At 40.7% G+C, this 19,559-nt stretch overlaps 1 protein-coding gene across 25 annotated transcripts in view; it reads right to left on the bottom strand.

The window, feature by feature from the left end:
• Positions 1–19,559, bottom strand: part of CLASP2 (cytoplasmic linker associated protein 2) — a 125,093-nt gene that overhangs the window by 77,465 nt on the left and 28,069 nt on the right. The window contains exon 1 of one of the 25 annotated variants that reach the window (XM_082192734.1): positions 18,016–18,424. The exons of the other annotated variants lie outside the window; for them this stretch is intronic. Coding sequence (XP_082048860.1) covers positions 18,016–18,031 — 16 coding nt within the window. The 5' untranslated portion in view covers positions 18,032–18,424. Of the gene's footprint in view, positions 1–18,015; positions 18,425–19,559 lie in introns of those variants that run through there. 25 annotated transcript variants of the gene reach the window in all.

Raw genomic sequence — 19,559 nt, 5'->3', positions numbered from 1 at the left:
TATTTCTGGGTTTTGCTGCTCGCGCATGCGCAAACGGTCAAAATGACGTCACACGCATGCATGGAAGCGGCAAATCGCGACCCGCACAGACACGGGTTGCGTTCGCTTCTGGATGCGAACAGGGCTCCGGATGTTCGCATCCAGAGGTACCACTGTACAGTGGAACTTCAGGTTGCGGACGGGATCTGAGACGGAGGCACGTCTGCAACCCACAGAGTTCGCATCCTGAAGCGCCGCGTCTGCACAGGCACAATTTGGCGCTTCTGCACATGTGGCAAAACCCGGAAGTAACCCGTTCTGGTACTTCCAGGTTTCCCGCGGTCCGCAACCCAAAAACACGTAACCTGAAGCGGCCGTAACATGAGGTATGACACAATCAGCCTTAAAGGGAGGGATGAACAGTGTAAAAAAAGGGTGTGTGAGATCTGGATTATTCAAGCTTCCCTGCCACATCAGATTTAGGAATCTGCTCGCAAGTCTCCTTGCTATTGGTGCCAAGTGAAAAAGGTGGCGGTGGGTGTAATTTGTAGAACTGAGGGACTATCAGTAATGTAATAATAATAATGTAAATATTGGGTGTTCTGGCAAAAGCCCTTGCTTGGCACAGGCACATGCAGAGTGAAGTCTTAGAAGCAAAGGCACTACCTAAACAAGTGGCAGTATTAAGTTCGTTCCAGGTCTGTATTGTTACCTATCAGCATCGGGGATTCAGACATTTTGGCTTGGCAAGGTAGCCAGTCAGTCCTGCAATCCAGCCCCTTCCACAAGTCCTTTTTCATGCATGAAAATGCTAATGAGCTTCCAACAATGAACATACATAAGTGCAGATCAGCAATCCAGGAATCTTCAAGACATCACCCAAAGCATTGAATTTGTGGATAACGAAGCCTTGCATCCAACAGATGTGTCCAAATTCTTCCGGGGTGGAGTGAGGGTAGAACAGTGAAAGAGGTGATGGAAAATATAGAGATGAAATTGTTTCGCTATGTTCTGTCTTGCTTATAAAATGGTTGATTTTTTTCTTTAAAAAAAGACTGTTTAATTACAAAAAATACAAGGATTGAAAGTACAATTTGGTAATTATAGGGGAATGAAATCTGAAGACAAAAGAGGCAGCATGAGGAGGAAATATAACAAAATAGGGGAAATGGAATCGAATCAAGGAGTATAGTTTCCTTCTGAGTGACAAAGAGGTTAGGAGGAGGAGTTGACATAATATACAAGGGAAGAGTTGGAGTAAGAGAGAGATTAAAGAGCTGAAACACTAAGAGCAAGGAACTAGACTGCTGTGGAAATTAGAGTGCATACCTGGACCTCTCCAGAAGAAAAGCCAGAAGAGAAGTCTGCAAATATAACTAGAAGCTGAATTCTGACATAACTTTAAAAATATGTATTGGCTTGCTTAGGGAAATTGGTTTAACTGAATATACTCTGGGTTTATTTAGGCTGCTCTTGTGGGTCAATGTTCAAGCTACTTAAAAGTGCCTTTTCCAAAACAGTAAAAGTTTTGTGTGGAGCAACAGTTAAGTAAACTGAGCTTATTGGGACTTTAATGTTTCTGAAGCCTTATTAAACTAAGTTAGAAGTTAAAGGACTCTTTAGTAGAAGGCAGCAGGGGCAGGGAAATATAAACTTGGTGGTAGTGGTGAAGAAACTACACATCAAGATATCCTTCCTTTTTCAACACCCTATGAGCCGTGTCAAGACAGGGTCTTCCTTGAATTTTAAGTGCCCTGTACTCCTGGAAAAGAATTCTGCGCAAGCTATGGGGCCAGAATACACAGGCAACAATTTATATAAACTTGCTTCCCTCCTTTCACTCAAATTCACAATAAAACTTCAAGAACAGCAGGGCTGTGTTTTCAGACAGTACACGTTTATCTAGGAATTTTATTCCAAGGCTCTCTGAAAAGATATTATTTACTTGATGGTAAAACCTTTTATTGATTGAAGCAATATATATGCCAAAAGAAATTTGGCAAACTACTGACATAAACAATAGCTGATTAATCACTACAATAATTCATGGCAAAGTAAACAGATGAGGAATTAAAAAGAACACACTATAACAAACTGAAATAAAGTACTGTAACTGGATGTGTGATTGCCCCTCAACCCAACAGATTAGCAGAAATTACTAGCTATGCAATACTTCTGCTTATTAGCAACCAAAGACGGAATACCAAAAACATGAGCTGGCTTTTGCACTGGACATAATGCACTTGAGAACATTTGGCTGAATAAAATCAAAATGTTGTAATGATTACAACCGGCTTTGCTTGTTATATTGATTCATTTCAGAGATTAGGAAAGACATTACCTTTCCCAAACATTTGTTGCTTTCTAGGATTTTGTGTATGGCTGCCATACTTTAATCTTCTGCCATGTCAAAAAGGGACAACACGGATCAAATTTTCAGGGTGGATTCTAGAGCAGCTAGGCTAACAATAGATATTTTAGACTAGACAGGGCAGGTTCCTTGGTGGATCGATAAATAGGACAGGAATATGATCATAAGTTACTGCTTTAGTTTCCTTTCTCCACACTCTCATTGCTAGGCAACTATAAGCAGCTAGACATGATGGGTTGGGGGAAAGAAAATGATATAATAGAAAAGGGTAAACGAGCAGGCAGTGGCTGTCCAAGGCGGAGCCAGAAATAACTGTAAAGTGGAAAGACTGCTTTCATTGGATCCAATGCCAAAGAAGCAATCAATTCGCACCACTAATCAGTAACTTGTTAGGGACCTACATTGAAACCACTTTTACAGGCACATTCACTGAATTCTGAGAAGCGGAGGTTGGCTGACGTGCCCCTCCAAAGATTGCTGAATTCAAACCAGTGTTGGAAACTCAGATATCAAAGTTATTTGCCAAATGGTCCCTTCAGCCTAGGTTGCGGGCGCCACAACGGGATGTCTAAGTGCCTAAAAAATAGAAAGACTGAAAATGAACGAACTCCAGCTAAAATCCTATGCTTATTTTACATCAATAAGTTTTTTATGTTTGTTGTTTTATTATGTTTTTATATGTGCTGGAAGCTGCCCAGAGCAGCTGGGGCAACAAAATAAAATAATAATAATAATAATAACAACAACAACAACAACAACAACAATAATAATAATAATAATGTCATCTAGTCCTCATCTAAAGACTGCAAATAACAAAGCCATGCTTCCCCTGCCCGCCCCCCTAATATTCTTATGTGGATTTCTTCTCCAGTCTTCAGAGAGTGGCTGGAAATGGGGAGGCAGAAAAAGATCCTTCTTTCCCTCCACTCTGCAGACAAATTCCCAAACAGCCTCACCTAGCACCAAGGAGAGCAGTTGTGGGCGAGAAATGGCACCAGTAGGTATGTTAGCACCTGTGTAAGTAGTACAAACATGAAAACTTAAAAACCCATTATGGATAAGCAATGGAACTTTTGGGAATCAGGTGGTGGGGCAATGGGGAAGAAGACTGGGAAGGAATGCGCCCAGGAGAGTTGCTCCTGATCTTGAATTCTGTTATGGGGACTTTATGTTTTGGGCATTGACAGTGTTTCATCCCACTATTCAGCAGCTGTCCATGAGGCAGAACTTGAATTGACCCAGCAAGCAGTTAACCAGATGAAACTCTGACACCTGTTCTATGGGCACAAGGCACAACCAAGGGACACTTGATGCCCCACCCTTTCTGAAGCTAAGCCTGCCATGGGTCAGGGAGGCCACTTGGCAGTGTACTGAGTTCCACTGAAGAAGGGTGGCACGTCCACATAATAAAAACAAAATAAATATTCTGGAAGGACAAATGATTATTGAAATAACTGCAAGATATAAGCTATCAAACTGCAGGCAATTCCTGGCCATTTCTCAGCCAAGATGAATATGGCACAAAAAGCAGTAAGGAAAAAAGGAAAAGGACCCCTGGACAATTAAGTCCAGTCAAAGGCTGCTATGGGGTGCGACGCTCATCTCGCTTCAGGCCAAGGGAGCTGGCGTTTGTCCACAGTTTTCCGAGTCATGTGGCCAGCGTGACTAAACTGCTACTGGTGCAACGGAACACCATGATGGAAGCCAGAGCTCATGGAAACACTGTTTACCTTCCTGCCACAATGGTACCTATTTATCTACTTGCACTGGCGTGCTTTCGAACTGCTAGGTTGGCAAAAGCTGGAACAGAGCAACAGGAGCTCACCCCATCTTGGGGATTCAAACTGCCGACCTTCCGATCAGCAAGCCCAAGAGGCTCAGTGGTTTAGACCATAGCGCCACCCACTCCCAAAAAGCAGTACTGGCTGGGCATGAAGGATCATGACTTGATACAGGGCTGTTAGCAGTACTTTGACCTCCCCACCCAAAGCACTGCTGACCAGCCACTATCACCTTAGATAAAAGTTATCAATTATAAATTATATCAAGCATCCATCAACAGCTCGGCCTAACCCATCAAGACACAGCATGTGTAGAGAGTCTAGAGGACAAGGTTCTCCCCGAAACGCACACAGTTTTCTGGTCACCATTGGTCATACAGTCAAATAGTAAACTGCTTAAAGGATTAATTAGAGCAAGAAAGAGAGGTGTGTTGTTTTAAAAGATTAATGCCTCCTGGAACCCTGCAGAGTCCAGTCCCCAAGCACCTCTCTGAGCAGTATGCTAGATCACTTGAAGGCTCCCTCTTCTTCACATGAAATGCAGTAGACTCAACATCATCCTCAATGTATGGGACCTGTGTCTCTGTGATGATCACTTCTTCATTACTTTCTTCCTCCAAACCCTGTATTCTTGCTCATCTGTTGCTGCCAGTAACAGCAATTGAGTATGTGTTATGCAGTATGTGAGAAGGGCAAGAGGGTAGAAGCTAGACAGGGTACAAGCTACTCCCCACTTATGTGGGGTTATGTGCGTATAAGTGAAATTGTGTAAGTGGGGAGCACCCTCTAAACGCCCTCTCTGCTGCTCTCTCTTCAATTCAAACATATCCACAACTAGAACTGAAGCTCTGAGGCCAGCAGGAGGCTGGAGGATGTGAGGGAAAGCAGCAGCTCCTGCTGTTGCACTACCCTGAAGATCAGCTGTTCAGCAGGAAGGCTGAGCAGCGTAAACAAAGCCCCATTGCACCTCTGGTCTCCTTGGGGCTTCCCCTATTCTCACTGACGAGCTCTGGACTCCCCAGCTCTATCCCACCATTTCCACAGTTGAACTGAATTATTCAGTTATTTCCCAGTGCTACGTGTATACTGTGTCAAGCACAAGTCCATCATGTAGGGGGACACCTGTATCAAGGCAACTCTTGCTGAAGCATGTGTGCAAGTGAATGGCTGATTGGTTGGTCAGGTCCCCAAAGCAGTAACAGAATATTAACACAGGAAAATACAATAAAAGTATACTGCAAAAGTACAATAAAAAGGAAAAATATGGAACAATAAGAAAACACCAGTCACCAAATGCCGCCCCCAATTCCACTTGATATACATTTGTGAGCTGAATTCATGCTCTCACGACAGATACAGCTCCCCAACATTCCACCTCTCACTTAGGAGACAGGTGAATGCACATGCACACCCCTTAGGGTAGACAAACTAAGGCCTGGGGGCCAGATTTGGCCCAATTGCCTTCTAAATCCAGCCCATGGACGGTCTGGAATCAGCATGTTTTTACATGAATAGAATGTGCCCTTTTATTTAAAATGCATCTCTGGGTTATGTGTGGGGCATAGGAATTCATTCATTTTTTCTTTTTCAAAATATATTCCGGCCCCCCACAAGGTCTGAGGGGCAGTGGACTGGCCCCCTGCTGAAAAAGTTTGCTGACCCCTGCTTAGCCCAACCTTTCACCTAAGAGCAAACCTATCCTGAGCATGGGGGAATGCTCACACCCTCATCACACCAGAAGCAGCAAACCCCAATTACTCTGGTTACACTCCTCTGCAGTAGGGAGGGGAAAGGGAGAAAGGGTCAGGCAAGGTCTGCACCCACTTCAAAGTCCTCATCTTCTCCTGGAGTGTCTAAGGCAATAATATGAACTAAGTGGAGTACATCAAAATAGTCTTTCAGTGGTACACCGAACTGTACCCATCACTGGATCACAATAGTGAGGTGCACAATAAGATACGTAAATGATGTGCCCCATCTCTTGCTCTCTTCAATAGCCCCCACCACACCCCCTTTTCACACAGTGCATAGACACTGCCTTGCAAGCCTCTAAGGAAAACTGCAACTGTAGCGGAAAACAATGATGGGGAACTTTCCTTCTATACGCTTCCTTAAATTCACCTCCCTTTCTGTTAAAGACACTGCAAAAATGGTTACAACAGTACAGTGGTGCCCCGCAAGACGAATGCCTCGCAAGACGGAAAACCCGCTAGACGAAAGGGTTTTCCGTTTTTGAGCTGCTTCGCAAGACGAATTTCCCTATGGGCTTGCTTCGCAAGACGAAAACGTCTTGTGAGTCTTGCGATTTTTTTCCGCTCCCCCCCTTTTCTAAGCCGCTAAGCCTTTAATAGCCGCTAATCTGCTAATAGCGCTAATCCGCTAATAGGGTTGCTTCGCAAGACGAAAAAACCGCTAGACGAAGAGACTCGCGGAACGGATTATTTTCGTCTTGCGAGGCACCACTGTACGTATTTAACAGGAACTGAAGTATTTCTTTTATTATTGTGTTCATATCCCACTTTTCCTCCAGGGAGCTAAAGGTAACAAATAATGGTTCATTATTTTTATCCTTACAATAACCCCCATGAGGCAGGTTAGGCTGAGAAACAGTGAATGGCCTAAAATCACAGAGTGAGTTGTATGGCTATGTGGGGATTTGAACCCTGGTGTTTCAGGTGCTAGTCTAACATTCTAACTACTATATCACATTGGCACCATGTACATTTAAATACAGCTTTTTTAAAAAAAGGCAGACACTAAAAGATAACAAAGCAGCATTAAAATGTGTGAACCAGAGATTTAAACAACTTAATTTCCACCGAAATGCTTTTCTTATTAGTATTGCACAAAAAATTCATATTAAATATGAATTATATTAAGTACTCTTGGAAACAGTTTACAAAATATGGGTAGAATGTATTTACTGATTAACCCTTTTGCACATAATTCTTATAGGTCATGCAAAGAATGAAACGTAATCTTTGTTATTAGCTGCTTAGAAGGCTATGGGGTAAGCTATACACTTCCAGTCCACTGATTGCTATTAAGTGTTTCACTTTAGAATAATTTCGATTCCCCTACAGCAAGTGCTGCCATTTTGTAAAGGCACTTTGCTTTATATTATCTCACACCCATCATTGTTACTGTTGGATGTACAGTAAAGTGCTTTAAAAGCTTCCCACCATAAGACCTGATCATTAACAGTCCTGACAAAAAGAAACAATTATGATTTAGTATTAAAGGACATTCCTGAATCTTCCTGAATAAACTTCATGGGATACTATCCTGAGCAATTCTGAGGAAGGAAGCTTACAGATCGATAATAAACTATCTTACACAAAGCTGAGACAACTACTTGTGAAAACAGGCTAACTACAAAAAGCTTGGTAGTTCTTAGGCGTCAAGAACTTGCACTTTGCAAAAAGTGCACATGTGCATGCAATGAAATGTCGATAAAAAGCTACAACTATTTTGCCACTATTAAAAGGTACATTGTAAGATACACCCTCAGTCCTGGAGAACCTTTATTCCAAGAATGAACCCCAAAGCTTGCAGTTCTGATTGATGCAAACCATGCATTGAGAGCCACTTGTGTGATGCAAGCCTTTTCTTTAATGGGAGGAAGCGAACAGAGACTACTGCATCCTTAGCAAGTGTGTTAGCTTTGCATCAGTTTGGATAATCTGAGAAACCAGACTCAAAGTGCAGGTATTTTCATGTCTGCAACCATCTTTTAATTCTAGGCGCTAAAGTAATTCAATAGTCAGTCACTCCTCTATAAAAACTTTAATATTAGGCTGTTCTTTACAGCTGTGTTCACACCAAATGCTTTGTGTTAAAATATGGAGAGGTATATTACCCACACCACAAGCAAGCTATTATAAGATCTCTTCAGTCACATTAACTTTCATACCTCAGGTAGGACACATAAAAGGGCATTTTGAAGTAAGAGGATATAAGCGTTAAGAGTCTATTTGATTTGAGAAGAGGCATTGTGGGGGATAGCACATTCTTGGGGGATAGTGACAATCTTCCTACAAGGAGTCATCTCCATCTGACTGTTCCAAATCATCTGCATTCCCTCCACTTGTATGCAGACTGAGCATTCCACACCTCCATAGGTGTGTTCAGTATGTTCTCCAGTCAAATCCAGGATAAAGGGCTAATAAAAAAAGGAAAAACAGATCTTGTTTACCCTTGCTGGCTGATTTTTTAATATATATATATTTGCACACAGATCTAGTTAAGGGTTTGAGACTACCCCATTACATCTCAGAAATGGGAAACATAGCTCAAGAGGAAAATGTTTCCTCCATCCAAGAAAACATATACATTCCCTTCCTTATCCCACTTTCTTGCATTCGCAATTTAGCAGCTACTTGAACTATGGGGAACAGAGGTGCCAGAGAAGCTGTCCAGCAATTACTCTACTTTTCTTGCTTCTCTGAGAGACTGGAACAGGCCTCGGGGCTTTGTGGTCTTCCTCTCTAAAGAGATAAATGCATGAACTGGGAGACCACTTTATCCAGACATGACATTCCTCTAATCCTGGACAATGAAACAGACTTTCCTTTAAGTTTCAGCATCTAGCAATAAAGGAGGTCACACATTTAAATAACTTTGACCTCCCAATTTCAGCAAGTACAGAGGGAAGCAAATACCTGAACAGTCTCTGAACCACACATTTATTTAGGCATCTCTAATTTGGTTTGGTAGCAATCTCACATAGAAAAGTCCCACAGCAAATACTTTTGGGGCAAACTCTTGCCTATAGAGAAGTTTTTAATATTTAATGCTGTATTGTTTTTAACACTCGATTGGAAGCCGCCCAGAGTGGCTGGGGAAACTCAGCCAGAAGGGCAGGGAATGAATGAATGAATGAATGAATGAATGAATAAATAAATAAATAAATAAATATTAGTATCTTCAGTTCAAAGAGGTCAACATTGGTGCAACAGAAAATTTGCAAAACATTTAAATCGACTGCCTTTATTTTGTTAGCAGCCGAGAAAACTTTTGCATTTCATATATGTAAAACCATTTTGGAACTTGGCAGAGACGGTGCCAGCTGGTCAGTGTCATGCCACCGCTTTACAGGTTTCTTAATAAAGATATCAGAAGCATTATATAGTTTATTGCTTCAGCAGTTCTGTCTTGGAGATTTATCCACTTGGCTGACATCATTTTGCTAAACCCTTCCTTGAAATGTAGATTTTCAAGGAGATTATGCATGCTCAGGAAGCTCTTGGTTCTAGCAAATTCATAACTGTTCTTCCAATAGGCGAGGCTCAATTGAAATAACAACAAAGGGAATTCAAAAAAGTTATGAATTTGCTAGAATCAGCAGCTCCCTGAGCTGCTGCATAAGGGCATTCACTGCACCAAAAAAATGGACACTTTAGAAACACATATTTATCAGCAATATGAATATTATAAGGCATGTTCATGGCTGGGGTCTCCTGTGCCAATACTGACAGGCATGAACCGATCTTAAGTGACACATCAAAATGTTGGTTTCAATTCAAGGAACTTGGTTGTTTCTTCCTACCTCTGGCTACTGGCCCTTCAAGCAGACTGATCCATCAAGCAAGAATTTTCTCAATCTTAATCCACAATTTAGTTTTCAGAAATGTTTGTGAATAGTTGTTTTTACTTTTAACATAATAGGTCTTATAACCAACTGAAGGCATTTCATTCTCTATGTCGTAGTCAATAAGAATTGTATGGACAACACCTAGCAAATAAGACTCGGCAAATGACCCAAAGCGGCCCCATAATATATTGTACTTAGGGGCAGTATACAAATTTAATAAATAAATAAATAAAATAAATTATAAACGCAAAAACTAGGGGTTAGATTCAACTAGCCTAGTGCACTAGTGAAGTGCACAAGAACTCCTGCTAGCACAACAGGGCTTTCCCCTTCCTCCTTTCCATGCTCCAGAACAGTGCGTGGTGGGGTAGAGAGGAAATATTGTTTTGCCCACCAAGCAGAAATGCTTCCACTGGGGCAGAATGATCAAATCAGTGCGATGTTGAATTCCACCTTTGCCTTTATCAGCATTTTTAATAACATAACCACTGAGTATTAAAGAGTTGGTCTCAGTAAAGGGTTGGTCTCAGTCCAATTTAAAAAATGGACAAGGATGTACATCACAAAAAACCCCACCACAATAGCTGGCAGCTTAACTGGCCGTCTTTATGGGCATTTCAAAAACTGGATTTCAGTAAGCAGGAATTGGTATTTCAGAACACACAGAAACTTTTTAAAAATATACAGTCTACCACAAGTAGACATTTTTTTTAAAAAAAAAATCTAGTTAATAGAGATTAATTAAGTAAACACTCTTAAGTTTACTTATGTCATGTAACATTATACTTAACTGATGCATTTTGGACTCCCAACAAAGTAAGTCACACAAGGCAGTCATGATTAACAGTCTCATTGATTTCAATGGGGCTAAAGGATGATTAACTAGCCTGCAGAAAGTCTTGATATCCCAGCCTGTATCAACCAATTATTTTGTGTTACTTCATTTTTTTTTCTTGTGATGTATTTTTCAACTGGCTCCTTAAAAAATGGGGCTTGATTTTAAAGGGTTCAATATAACCAAAGCTACTTAGTATGGAAATTTACTTTTCTTCTTATTAAACTCTGCTTTTCAAAGCATGGGGCCAATCTGGCATCATCTTCTAACCTTGTATATCAAAACCAGACTCTCACCTGGTATATGTTAAGTCAGACTCCTTTTGCGTAACAGTCTCTCACTTTTGGGTTTAAATATATTTTGGAAATATTTTTTAAAAGTTGTGACTATTTCACATATATGCATCTCCACATAAAGTAGGATGTTAAGTGACCATGTGGAGTATTTACTACCAGAAAACTATGCAGACAAATGAAGTCTCAAGGAACATTAATTCTGGTTAAAATTTAAGAGTTTATAACAGACCCTCCAACCCTGGGGGGGAAATAGGCATTTACAATGGATATTATACCCAACTAAAGGATTACCAATTACAAGGCGGAGCCACAAGAACAGGGAACTAAGGGTGGACATAGACCTGACTCTAGCAAATGGAAGTATCCTAAGTGGAATTCCCACTGGTGGAGGGCAAGACAAATTTTGAGGATTTCCCCCTCCCAGTACAAGCCCCAGGGCTACTTTGTGCAGTGCTTGAGGGCTGGGGAACCCTCCTAAGCAGCATGGGTGTGGGGGCTGAAGGCGGAAGGGACAATCCACAGGCAAGATCCCTGCACTGGATCAAAAACCTGCTGCATATTCAAGGGACATTTCTGTCAGTGGAAGTCAGAAGATGAAGTTTGCATCAACCCCTAGGTCTCTTGTTGGCTTTTTTTTAAGGTGGGGGAATCTGGCCTCCTCCCAAGTAAAATTTTCTACCCTGCCCTCACTCCAAACAAAGACACAAAGAGCCCTGATGGAAATGCAAATTTCCTTCTCCTCCTCCTCCCCCCTTCAAATTAATCACTTGATAAGCAGAGAAGGGAGAATTAACTACTTCTCCTCACTGCCTGTGAGTATTTGCTTCTGCAGGAGTGTGAGAGGCACATAGCTTCTTTTGTTTTTGTTTTTAAATAATATTTATTCATAGTTTCAGAATAATAGAAAAAAAGAAAAAACAACAACACTACAATACATAAAAAAGAAGAAAAAGCGCAAAACATAAAAACCAGTACAGCAATACAACAAAAAAAGACACAAATCCCAAGTTTCATATCTTTAACTTCCATTTGCTTGGTTCATTGACCTCCTCACACCTCCCTTTTTGTATTCTAGTTTAATTAGTTATTTCAGCAAATTCTTTCCATCTTTCTCAATTTTTGTTAAATAACTTATCTTAACAATTTAACCTAATAATTAACTCAACAAATCCCTCCCATCTTTCCCCATATTCTGTTATTCAAATTACCTTAATTTATTTAACCTTATCTTACCATAAAGTACTTTAAAGCTTGAATCTTAATACTCAAATATACATAACCCCTAATATCATTTCTGCTAGAGTCATATAGTTTCATTCCAACATTTTCCTTAATATTCACTGATTTTAGGCTAATTCCCCAAATAAAAAATTTTCTTTATAAATTTTCTTCCAATCTTCATCCAACGTCTCTTCTTCCTGGTCTCGGGTCGTGTCAGTCCTTACTGTCCATTCCATCTAGTCGGCACATAGCTTCTTTTGGCCCACCCAACACGCTGCCCCAAAGAGTTCGCCACGGATCACATCCACCAAGTTTAGCCACCCCCATTTTTAGGAACGCATCTAAGGAAAAAAACAACGGGCGTGCTTTTTCACAAATTACCCGGCTTCGTAAAACGACATCTAGAAATCTTGAGTGACAAATCACCACCTTGCAGCAACCTTATTGATTCATCAGCCATTGCCTCTAAAACTATGTTTTATTGCATTTCAGCCTTGTATTAAACCACAAGTCTGTTAGCCACAAGTGTTGAGGAACTATACATCCGCATACGTACTGTATGTGTGTGGGTGGGTGCTCTATCCCTCCTCCATACTCAGCTTAGAAGCCAAGTGGGCTAACTAGATAATGCAAGCCCTTTCCTCCATAGCAAGCACAGAAATGCAGCACACTGCTACAGAAGGGTCAGGGCACTCTGTGCCTCCACTGCAAGTGATATTTTTTTAAAAGATAATTTACTGGCTAATTAGTTAGGGGCTTAGTTACAAAGCTACTGCTATATTAAATTATTGGTTTGACTTGATGCTGGTTGTCAACTTCCCAACAACCATTTATTGAAATCATCAGCCAGAAAAGTTGTAAAAGAAGCTTAAAGGTAAAGGAACCCCTGACCATTAGGTCCAGTCGTGGATGACTCTGGGGTTGCAGCGCTCATCTCGCTTTATTGGCTGAGGGAGCCGGCGTACAGCTTCTGGGTCATGTGGCCAGCATGACTAAGCCGCTTCTGGCGAACCAGATCAGCGCACGGAAACGTCATTTACCTTCCCGCCGGAGTGGTACCTATTTATCTACTTGCACTTCATGCTTTCAAACTGCTAGGTTGGCAGGAGCAGGGACCGAGCAACGGGAGCTCACCCCGTTACAGGGATTTGAACCTCCAACCTTCTGATCAGCAAGCCCTAGGCTCTGTGGTTCAACCCATAGTGCCATCTGCGTTCCTTCCATACACACAAAAAAAGCTTACAAACCAAAAAAAAATACACAATACTTTCTGGCAATCATCAATCTTGTAGTCAGATAGCTCAGTCAGTAGAGCATGAGACTCTTAATCTCAGGGTTGTGAGTTCAATCGCCACATTGGGTAAAAGATTCCTGCACTGCAGGGGGTTGGACTAGATCAGGGGTTGGCAACGTGCAGCCCATGGGCCAGATGCGGCCCACGAAGACAGTTTTACCGGCCCACAAGTCGCCCTCGAACTGAGCCGCCCACTTGACGAGTCCCCCGCGCGCTGTGACTCGCTGAGTGGCACTGGAAATTACGTCTGTGCATGTCCACGGCGCTGGAAATAGCCTCTGGGCATGCGCAGAAGCGATTCCCAGCACCGCGGACATGAGCAGACATGATTTCTGGCGTCATGCTGCGCCGGTCCCTCTTATTTTTTATTTTGGAAGGGAATGGCAGGATCTTCCTTCACCAGTGGAGAGGCTTTTCTGAATATGTGTGTGTGTGTGTTCAACTGTGCACTGCGCATGCGTGATTGAGAGAGATGCACCTGGAGAGATACCCAAGTTTGTGTGGCACACAGGGGGGAGCAGCATCTGGGAACAGCAACAACTGTACTCTTTAAGTCTAAGTTATGTCACACCCCTCATGACGGTCATCCTGTGCCTGGCGCCCACAGCACTTTCTCAAAATTCAGAATATGCCTACTGTTCCAAAAAGGTTGGCAACCTCTGCTCAAAATGATGATCAACAAACATGGACTCTCAAGCCCCTGCCCCTTTTGTGTACAGTGGGGCCTCGCAAGACGAAAAGAATCCGTTCTGTGATTCTCTTCGTCTAGCGGTTTTTTCGTCTTGCGAAGCAAGCCCATTGACGGATTAGAGGATTAGCACTATTAGCGGCTTTTAGCGGCTTATCTGCTGATCGGATCAGCTGATAAGCGGCTTAGCGGCTTAGAAAAAGGGGGGGGAAACCGCAGGAACTCGCAAGACATTTTCGTCTTGCGAAGCAAGCCCATAGGAGATTCGTTTTGCGAAGCACCTCCAAAACGGAAAACTCTTTCGTCTAGCGAGTTTTCCGTCTTGCGAGGCATTCGTCTTGTGGGGCACCACTGTATAGCTTTCTTAATCACACCTGTTTTGCCATTTTTAAAGTGTTTTAAGTTGTCTTAGTCCAGAAGACCATTAAAATGTAGATATTATACAAATTAGGGAAACTAATCCAACCAAAAACATGGAAAGAAACTAATTTTAGAATATTTCAATTGACAACAACGGTGAGGACAGCTTCATGTATTCTATGATTAAATGCCTAAAAGTCTATAAATTCAGTTTTAAATGAAACTCTTTTGTCTGCAATACAAGTTCAACAAATTTGAGTTGAACTTTAAATTACACTCTAAATTACTGGTTGAGACTATCTTTCTTCCCGAGCGGCCTTGCTCCCCTGACTATTAAGGACAATTTCAAATCGACATGGAAACAAGCAGTGAAAAATATAATAACTACTCTAGGCTTCAACCCACAGGTTTTACTTGACATGGGGTATGAACAAGCTAAAAAAATATATTAAACAGCGTGTGGAAGACACAGAACATCAAGCAGACCTAGCTAGGTTCTCAAAATTTCTAATCAGTGAAACCAGTAGATACCACAACTCCCAAATGCCATCTATAACGAACCTTGAAATCTCAAAACAGTGAAGGGCTTTCACTCTGGCCCATTGTCAGACCCTCCCCATAGCCATTCAGAATGGCCGTTGTAGGAAGACACCATACAAGGAGAGGAAATGCCCATGTGGTCCTGAGCAGCAGGAAACAACGGAACATGCCTTTTCCCATTGCCAGTACTATGTAGACATACGAGTCAGGTTTATCCTGCTTATCCTGCACAAATTCCCAGGACGTACAGAACAACTCAGCATCTCCCTACTACTCCAGGATGAAAACCCAGATGTTACATACTCAGTTGCTAGATTTTACGTTGCCATGATGGATATTCGTTGAAGGATGATTCGTGCTGCAAACCAGTCCTAATCCGAAGGCCCATGTTGCAAGACCGTTATTTCCCCAAGCTCCACCCCTTATAGTTGTTTTAACTGCGTGTCTTTTAGTCCTTATCTGTTTTAATTATCAGTTCTTATTCATCAATTATCTGTGTTTAATCTCGTACTCTATTCACATGTTTTATCCTATGCTTGTTTCTTTGTAATTTTCTTTAACAATTACCTGTTTAAATCCTAACTGCTATTTTATTCATATGTTTCTCTTATGCTGATCTGTGACTGCAATAAAGTTTATTCATTCATTCATTCATTCATTCATTCATTCATTCATTCTTTCATTCATTCAATTTGTTTTTGTACAAAATGGATCCCCCCCGTTAAATGCACTTGCATTTATTACCATTAAACACTACGTATGCCTGTTTTCTTATGAATAACTTCATTAAAAAATTTCCTCATCAGGAATTAACTTGTCTAAGCCTTCTCAACAAATCTGGATTGAATGTACTTTTTGAAATAGTCTTTTCAAGTTTGACATTATACTGGCAAAAGCCAAGGAAGAATCTTATTAATGTACTTACTTTTAACAAAATAGCAACACACTGATAATCACTGAATTACAATAGTATGATCTTGGGCCTACATGATAGTAGTACGCAGCAATTATGTTAGATACAGACTGAGAGCCTTAATCTGGTTAACAAGGGATATAACTTTATCCTCTTCAAGGAGCACCTTACACACAAAAAGTCTACTGCCCAGAACTGTTGTCTGCCAGCTTCACACAGCACCAACGTAATATGATTTGAAGGTATCTGAATATTTCTAACAAACACACGTACATTTTCAAGCAGAAAAAGAAATGCATTGCTCTGGAACCTTCCAAGATAACTTGAGGGAACAAATTTCAAAGAAAAGCTTCAGAGTTCCATCTATAGAATCACCTATGCTTCTACCTCTCATAATGGAAACTTAAGGTTCAAATTCAGTGCTTTTAAACAGAAAAACTGTTAAGAACAGAAACAATTTCCCATATATCTGAATTCTTGGTATGCTTAAGGTAAGGTTCAGTCAGAAGCAAGTCTTCATTCATTTTGCTAGCAAAAGTAGAAATTCTAAAAGTCACATTTTAAAAGGGATCCAAATAGCCTGCAAGTGGAACACTTCGGCTTGTACATGGAGGTCTCCAGAATTCTCCCACTAGCTGCAGCCCTTTGCACATCTCATGCCTTTCCAGAGGGTCCCTCAACAAGCAGAAATAGCTTGGGGTCATACCTGATTGCACTGAGGAGACAGAAAAATCCTGTTGCCTGAGTGAAACTTTGGTTTTGTCTCTTTGCAACCAAGTCAATATATCCAGGTAACTAAATCATCTACAGACTAGATTATCTACAACGTACAGTATTATGTTTGATCATATTTTCTTTCTTATGACATTGTTCAACTGTTATCAAGAGTGAATATCCCCTAGATGTGGTGAATGGTGGATTTAAGCAAGAAAAAGCTGCTAGATCATCCTACACAATCCTAATTGGATCTGACATTTTATGCAAAGCTTCTCCATACCAGTGTCAGTTGACTTTCAGAACAATGCTATTTTTTAGTACTTCTGCTAGTGATAAAAAAGGTGAGTAGACATGTTTTGGGGGGGGGGATCTAACAGAATTTTAGACATGTTGAAAAATCTCATTTTCAGACAATTTCAATTATACAGACATATTTGAATTTATGAAGAAGTGGCACTTAAAACTTTTAAAGCTAACCATTTCCAAAGTTTGTCTAACTACACATATCAATGGTATAGGATTATGCAAACATCTTAAGGACTACAAAATACTCAGTCTAAGCTATTGTCTAATTTCCAATGGATTAGAACACAGACATCATAGGAATCCACTGTAGAAGAATGCCTTATTTTACACCTAGATATGTATGGCTATTATCTATATGTAATTACATCTTTCTTTTTAGCTTTCTTTCAGTTTCCTAACCCCTGCTGAAAGATATACCTTGAATAAATTATTTGAGCTGCTATTACTAAATATAAACTCCAAGACAAAGTCAATGCCCTAGACATTAATTTGCTGCCCCATATATTATCAAGTTCTATAAAGGTCAAATAACCCTGTAAGGTGATATTTTAGGAGCATTTGTGCAAATCATAAAGTATCTCCAAAAGAAAACATGCAGAAGAACCCTAGTATGATTAGTTACAATGCCATCTTTAAAAAGTAAAACATTACAAATACACAATTCTAAAACAAAACAAAACAAAAATTAGCATTATGGCTCTTCAATCCTCTAGGCAGATTGTTCAAGGATAGTAGCAATGGCAAGCTCATGTATAACATCAATCTGACAGATGCTAAGACTTAAGTATCTTTAATACAGACAAAGGTTTAAAAAACATAACCCTGCATTTACTTCAAATAATGACTTTGTACAGCAAAGTATATACACTTTCTCACTGCTGATACAGAGAGGGCATGCCCTCCTCATAGACACATAAAACCATTGGATATAGGGCTGGCAGACAATTCTATGTCTACTCTTATTGTTGCTTAAAGCAAATTTAAATTTCAGAGCTCTAAAAGCTATACAGTAAATGAATCTTGGTGTAACACAAATATGGGCTTAACATAGCAAGGTTGTTCCAACATTCAAACGCACACAAGCTAAGTCTAATTGACAACAAAAACAAGGCTGTACTCACCATCCCCAACAACCATTACACAGTTGCAATGCTACCAGGAGCTTTTTCCAAGGATACAACTTCAATCTGAGTGACTATAAGTGCCTGCGCCACTCTCAATCCAGTGCAGCGTGAAGACGACAGAGCACTGTGTGACCCAGTCAGATCTGCAGTTCTCTACTGCAAGCAGCAACAGCTGCTACACCACTTCAAAATAAAGGTCCTGCTTCTTGCAGGAAGCTCCTTCTATCCATTATAACCAGCCTCTCTCCTGCTTAAACCTAATAACACACTTGCCGGCACAGGAAGAAAAAAAATCCTTCCCTAGCTGTCTGCCTTTTTCTTTAAAGGTATTGCTCACATGCAATGAAGGTTATTCGACAGGGACTTTTAATGCAGTCATCAAAACACAAGGCATGCGTCCAGTAATCATTTTCTGCTTCCATTCCCTAAGGATTCATGTGTAATCAGCAATGAGCACATGACCAAATGATTATCTGATTTGCATAGCTATGAACAGAAGATGTGTCATATTCTTCTTTGGCCTTTATTTTTTTGCTGCCTTCTCAATCTCTCATTGTGTTCAGCCATCACTGGTTGCTGTAAACAAATCACGTCAAAGGCAGACCTTCAAAGGCTTTTCTATTCAAAGAAAAACGTACCACTTAATGAAGATTGCTCCTGGTGAAAGACAGTGACAAAACCCAAGCTAGCCACATTATCCCAGGCAAAAAGGCAGTGTACTTCACGTCTGAGCCACACACAAGAGTCAAGGCAAGCAGTTCTCAAAAGGAATTTTTAAAACTGACAAAGCAATATGGTAACACATAGATTAGCAAAGTATACATCAGCAAATTCATTTCAGTGAAACCTCTGCTGCTGCAAGGATTTCATATGAAATCCTTGCAACAGCAAACGGTTTCACTGAAATGAATTTTTAAACCAAATATTCACACACAGAAATGTTTCTGTTCTCCCCCTTTAAACTGGAAAGGGCTATAGATCGTTTAACTATGAACGGTAGAGACAGACTGCTGGAATTTGATTAGTGTGTCATCATGGTTAGAGTATTGGACTAGGACCACAGAGACTCATATTTAAATCCCTGCTTAGCCACAAAGCTAACTGGGTGGACTTCTAGAGTACTGTGAGTCCTGGAAGACCTGCTCCCTGTTTCGCAGGTCTTTCCCACCTGACCTGGGAGGGCAAGCCCTGACTGAACCTAGCTTTTAGTTTTTAGGGGTTTTGTTGTTGTTTTTTTGATAAAAAATTCAACACTGGAAAGTGCAAATATAGTGAACATGCTGGATGAAAGACCCTCCCAAACCTATTTTTGACTTGCAATGTTTTAAAGCACTCAACTGCAATTAGTTTCCTACTGTGTAAATAAGGATGAACACATCAGCCCATGCATTTACAGCTAAAAGGAGTGTAATATCTAGAACCAGTAAAAGTATTAATTCCAAACAACGACCTTGGTTCCCCGATTACTATTTGGAAATTTGTATTTGTGTATATTATTCATAGTGTAATGACTGTAATGAAGTAACATAATTTACAAACTG

Source organism: Podarcis vaucheri, assembly GCF_965113315.1.
Source record: "Podarcis vaucheri genome assembly, chromosome: 12".
Classification (NCBI taxonomy): Eukaryota; Metazoa; Chordata; class Lepidosauria; order Squamata; family Lacertidae; genus Podarcis; species Podarcis vaucheri.
The sequence above is the reverse complement of the archived record's forward strand: the minus strand, read 5'-3'. Positions and strand labels throughout refer to the sequence as shown.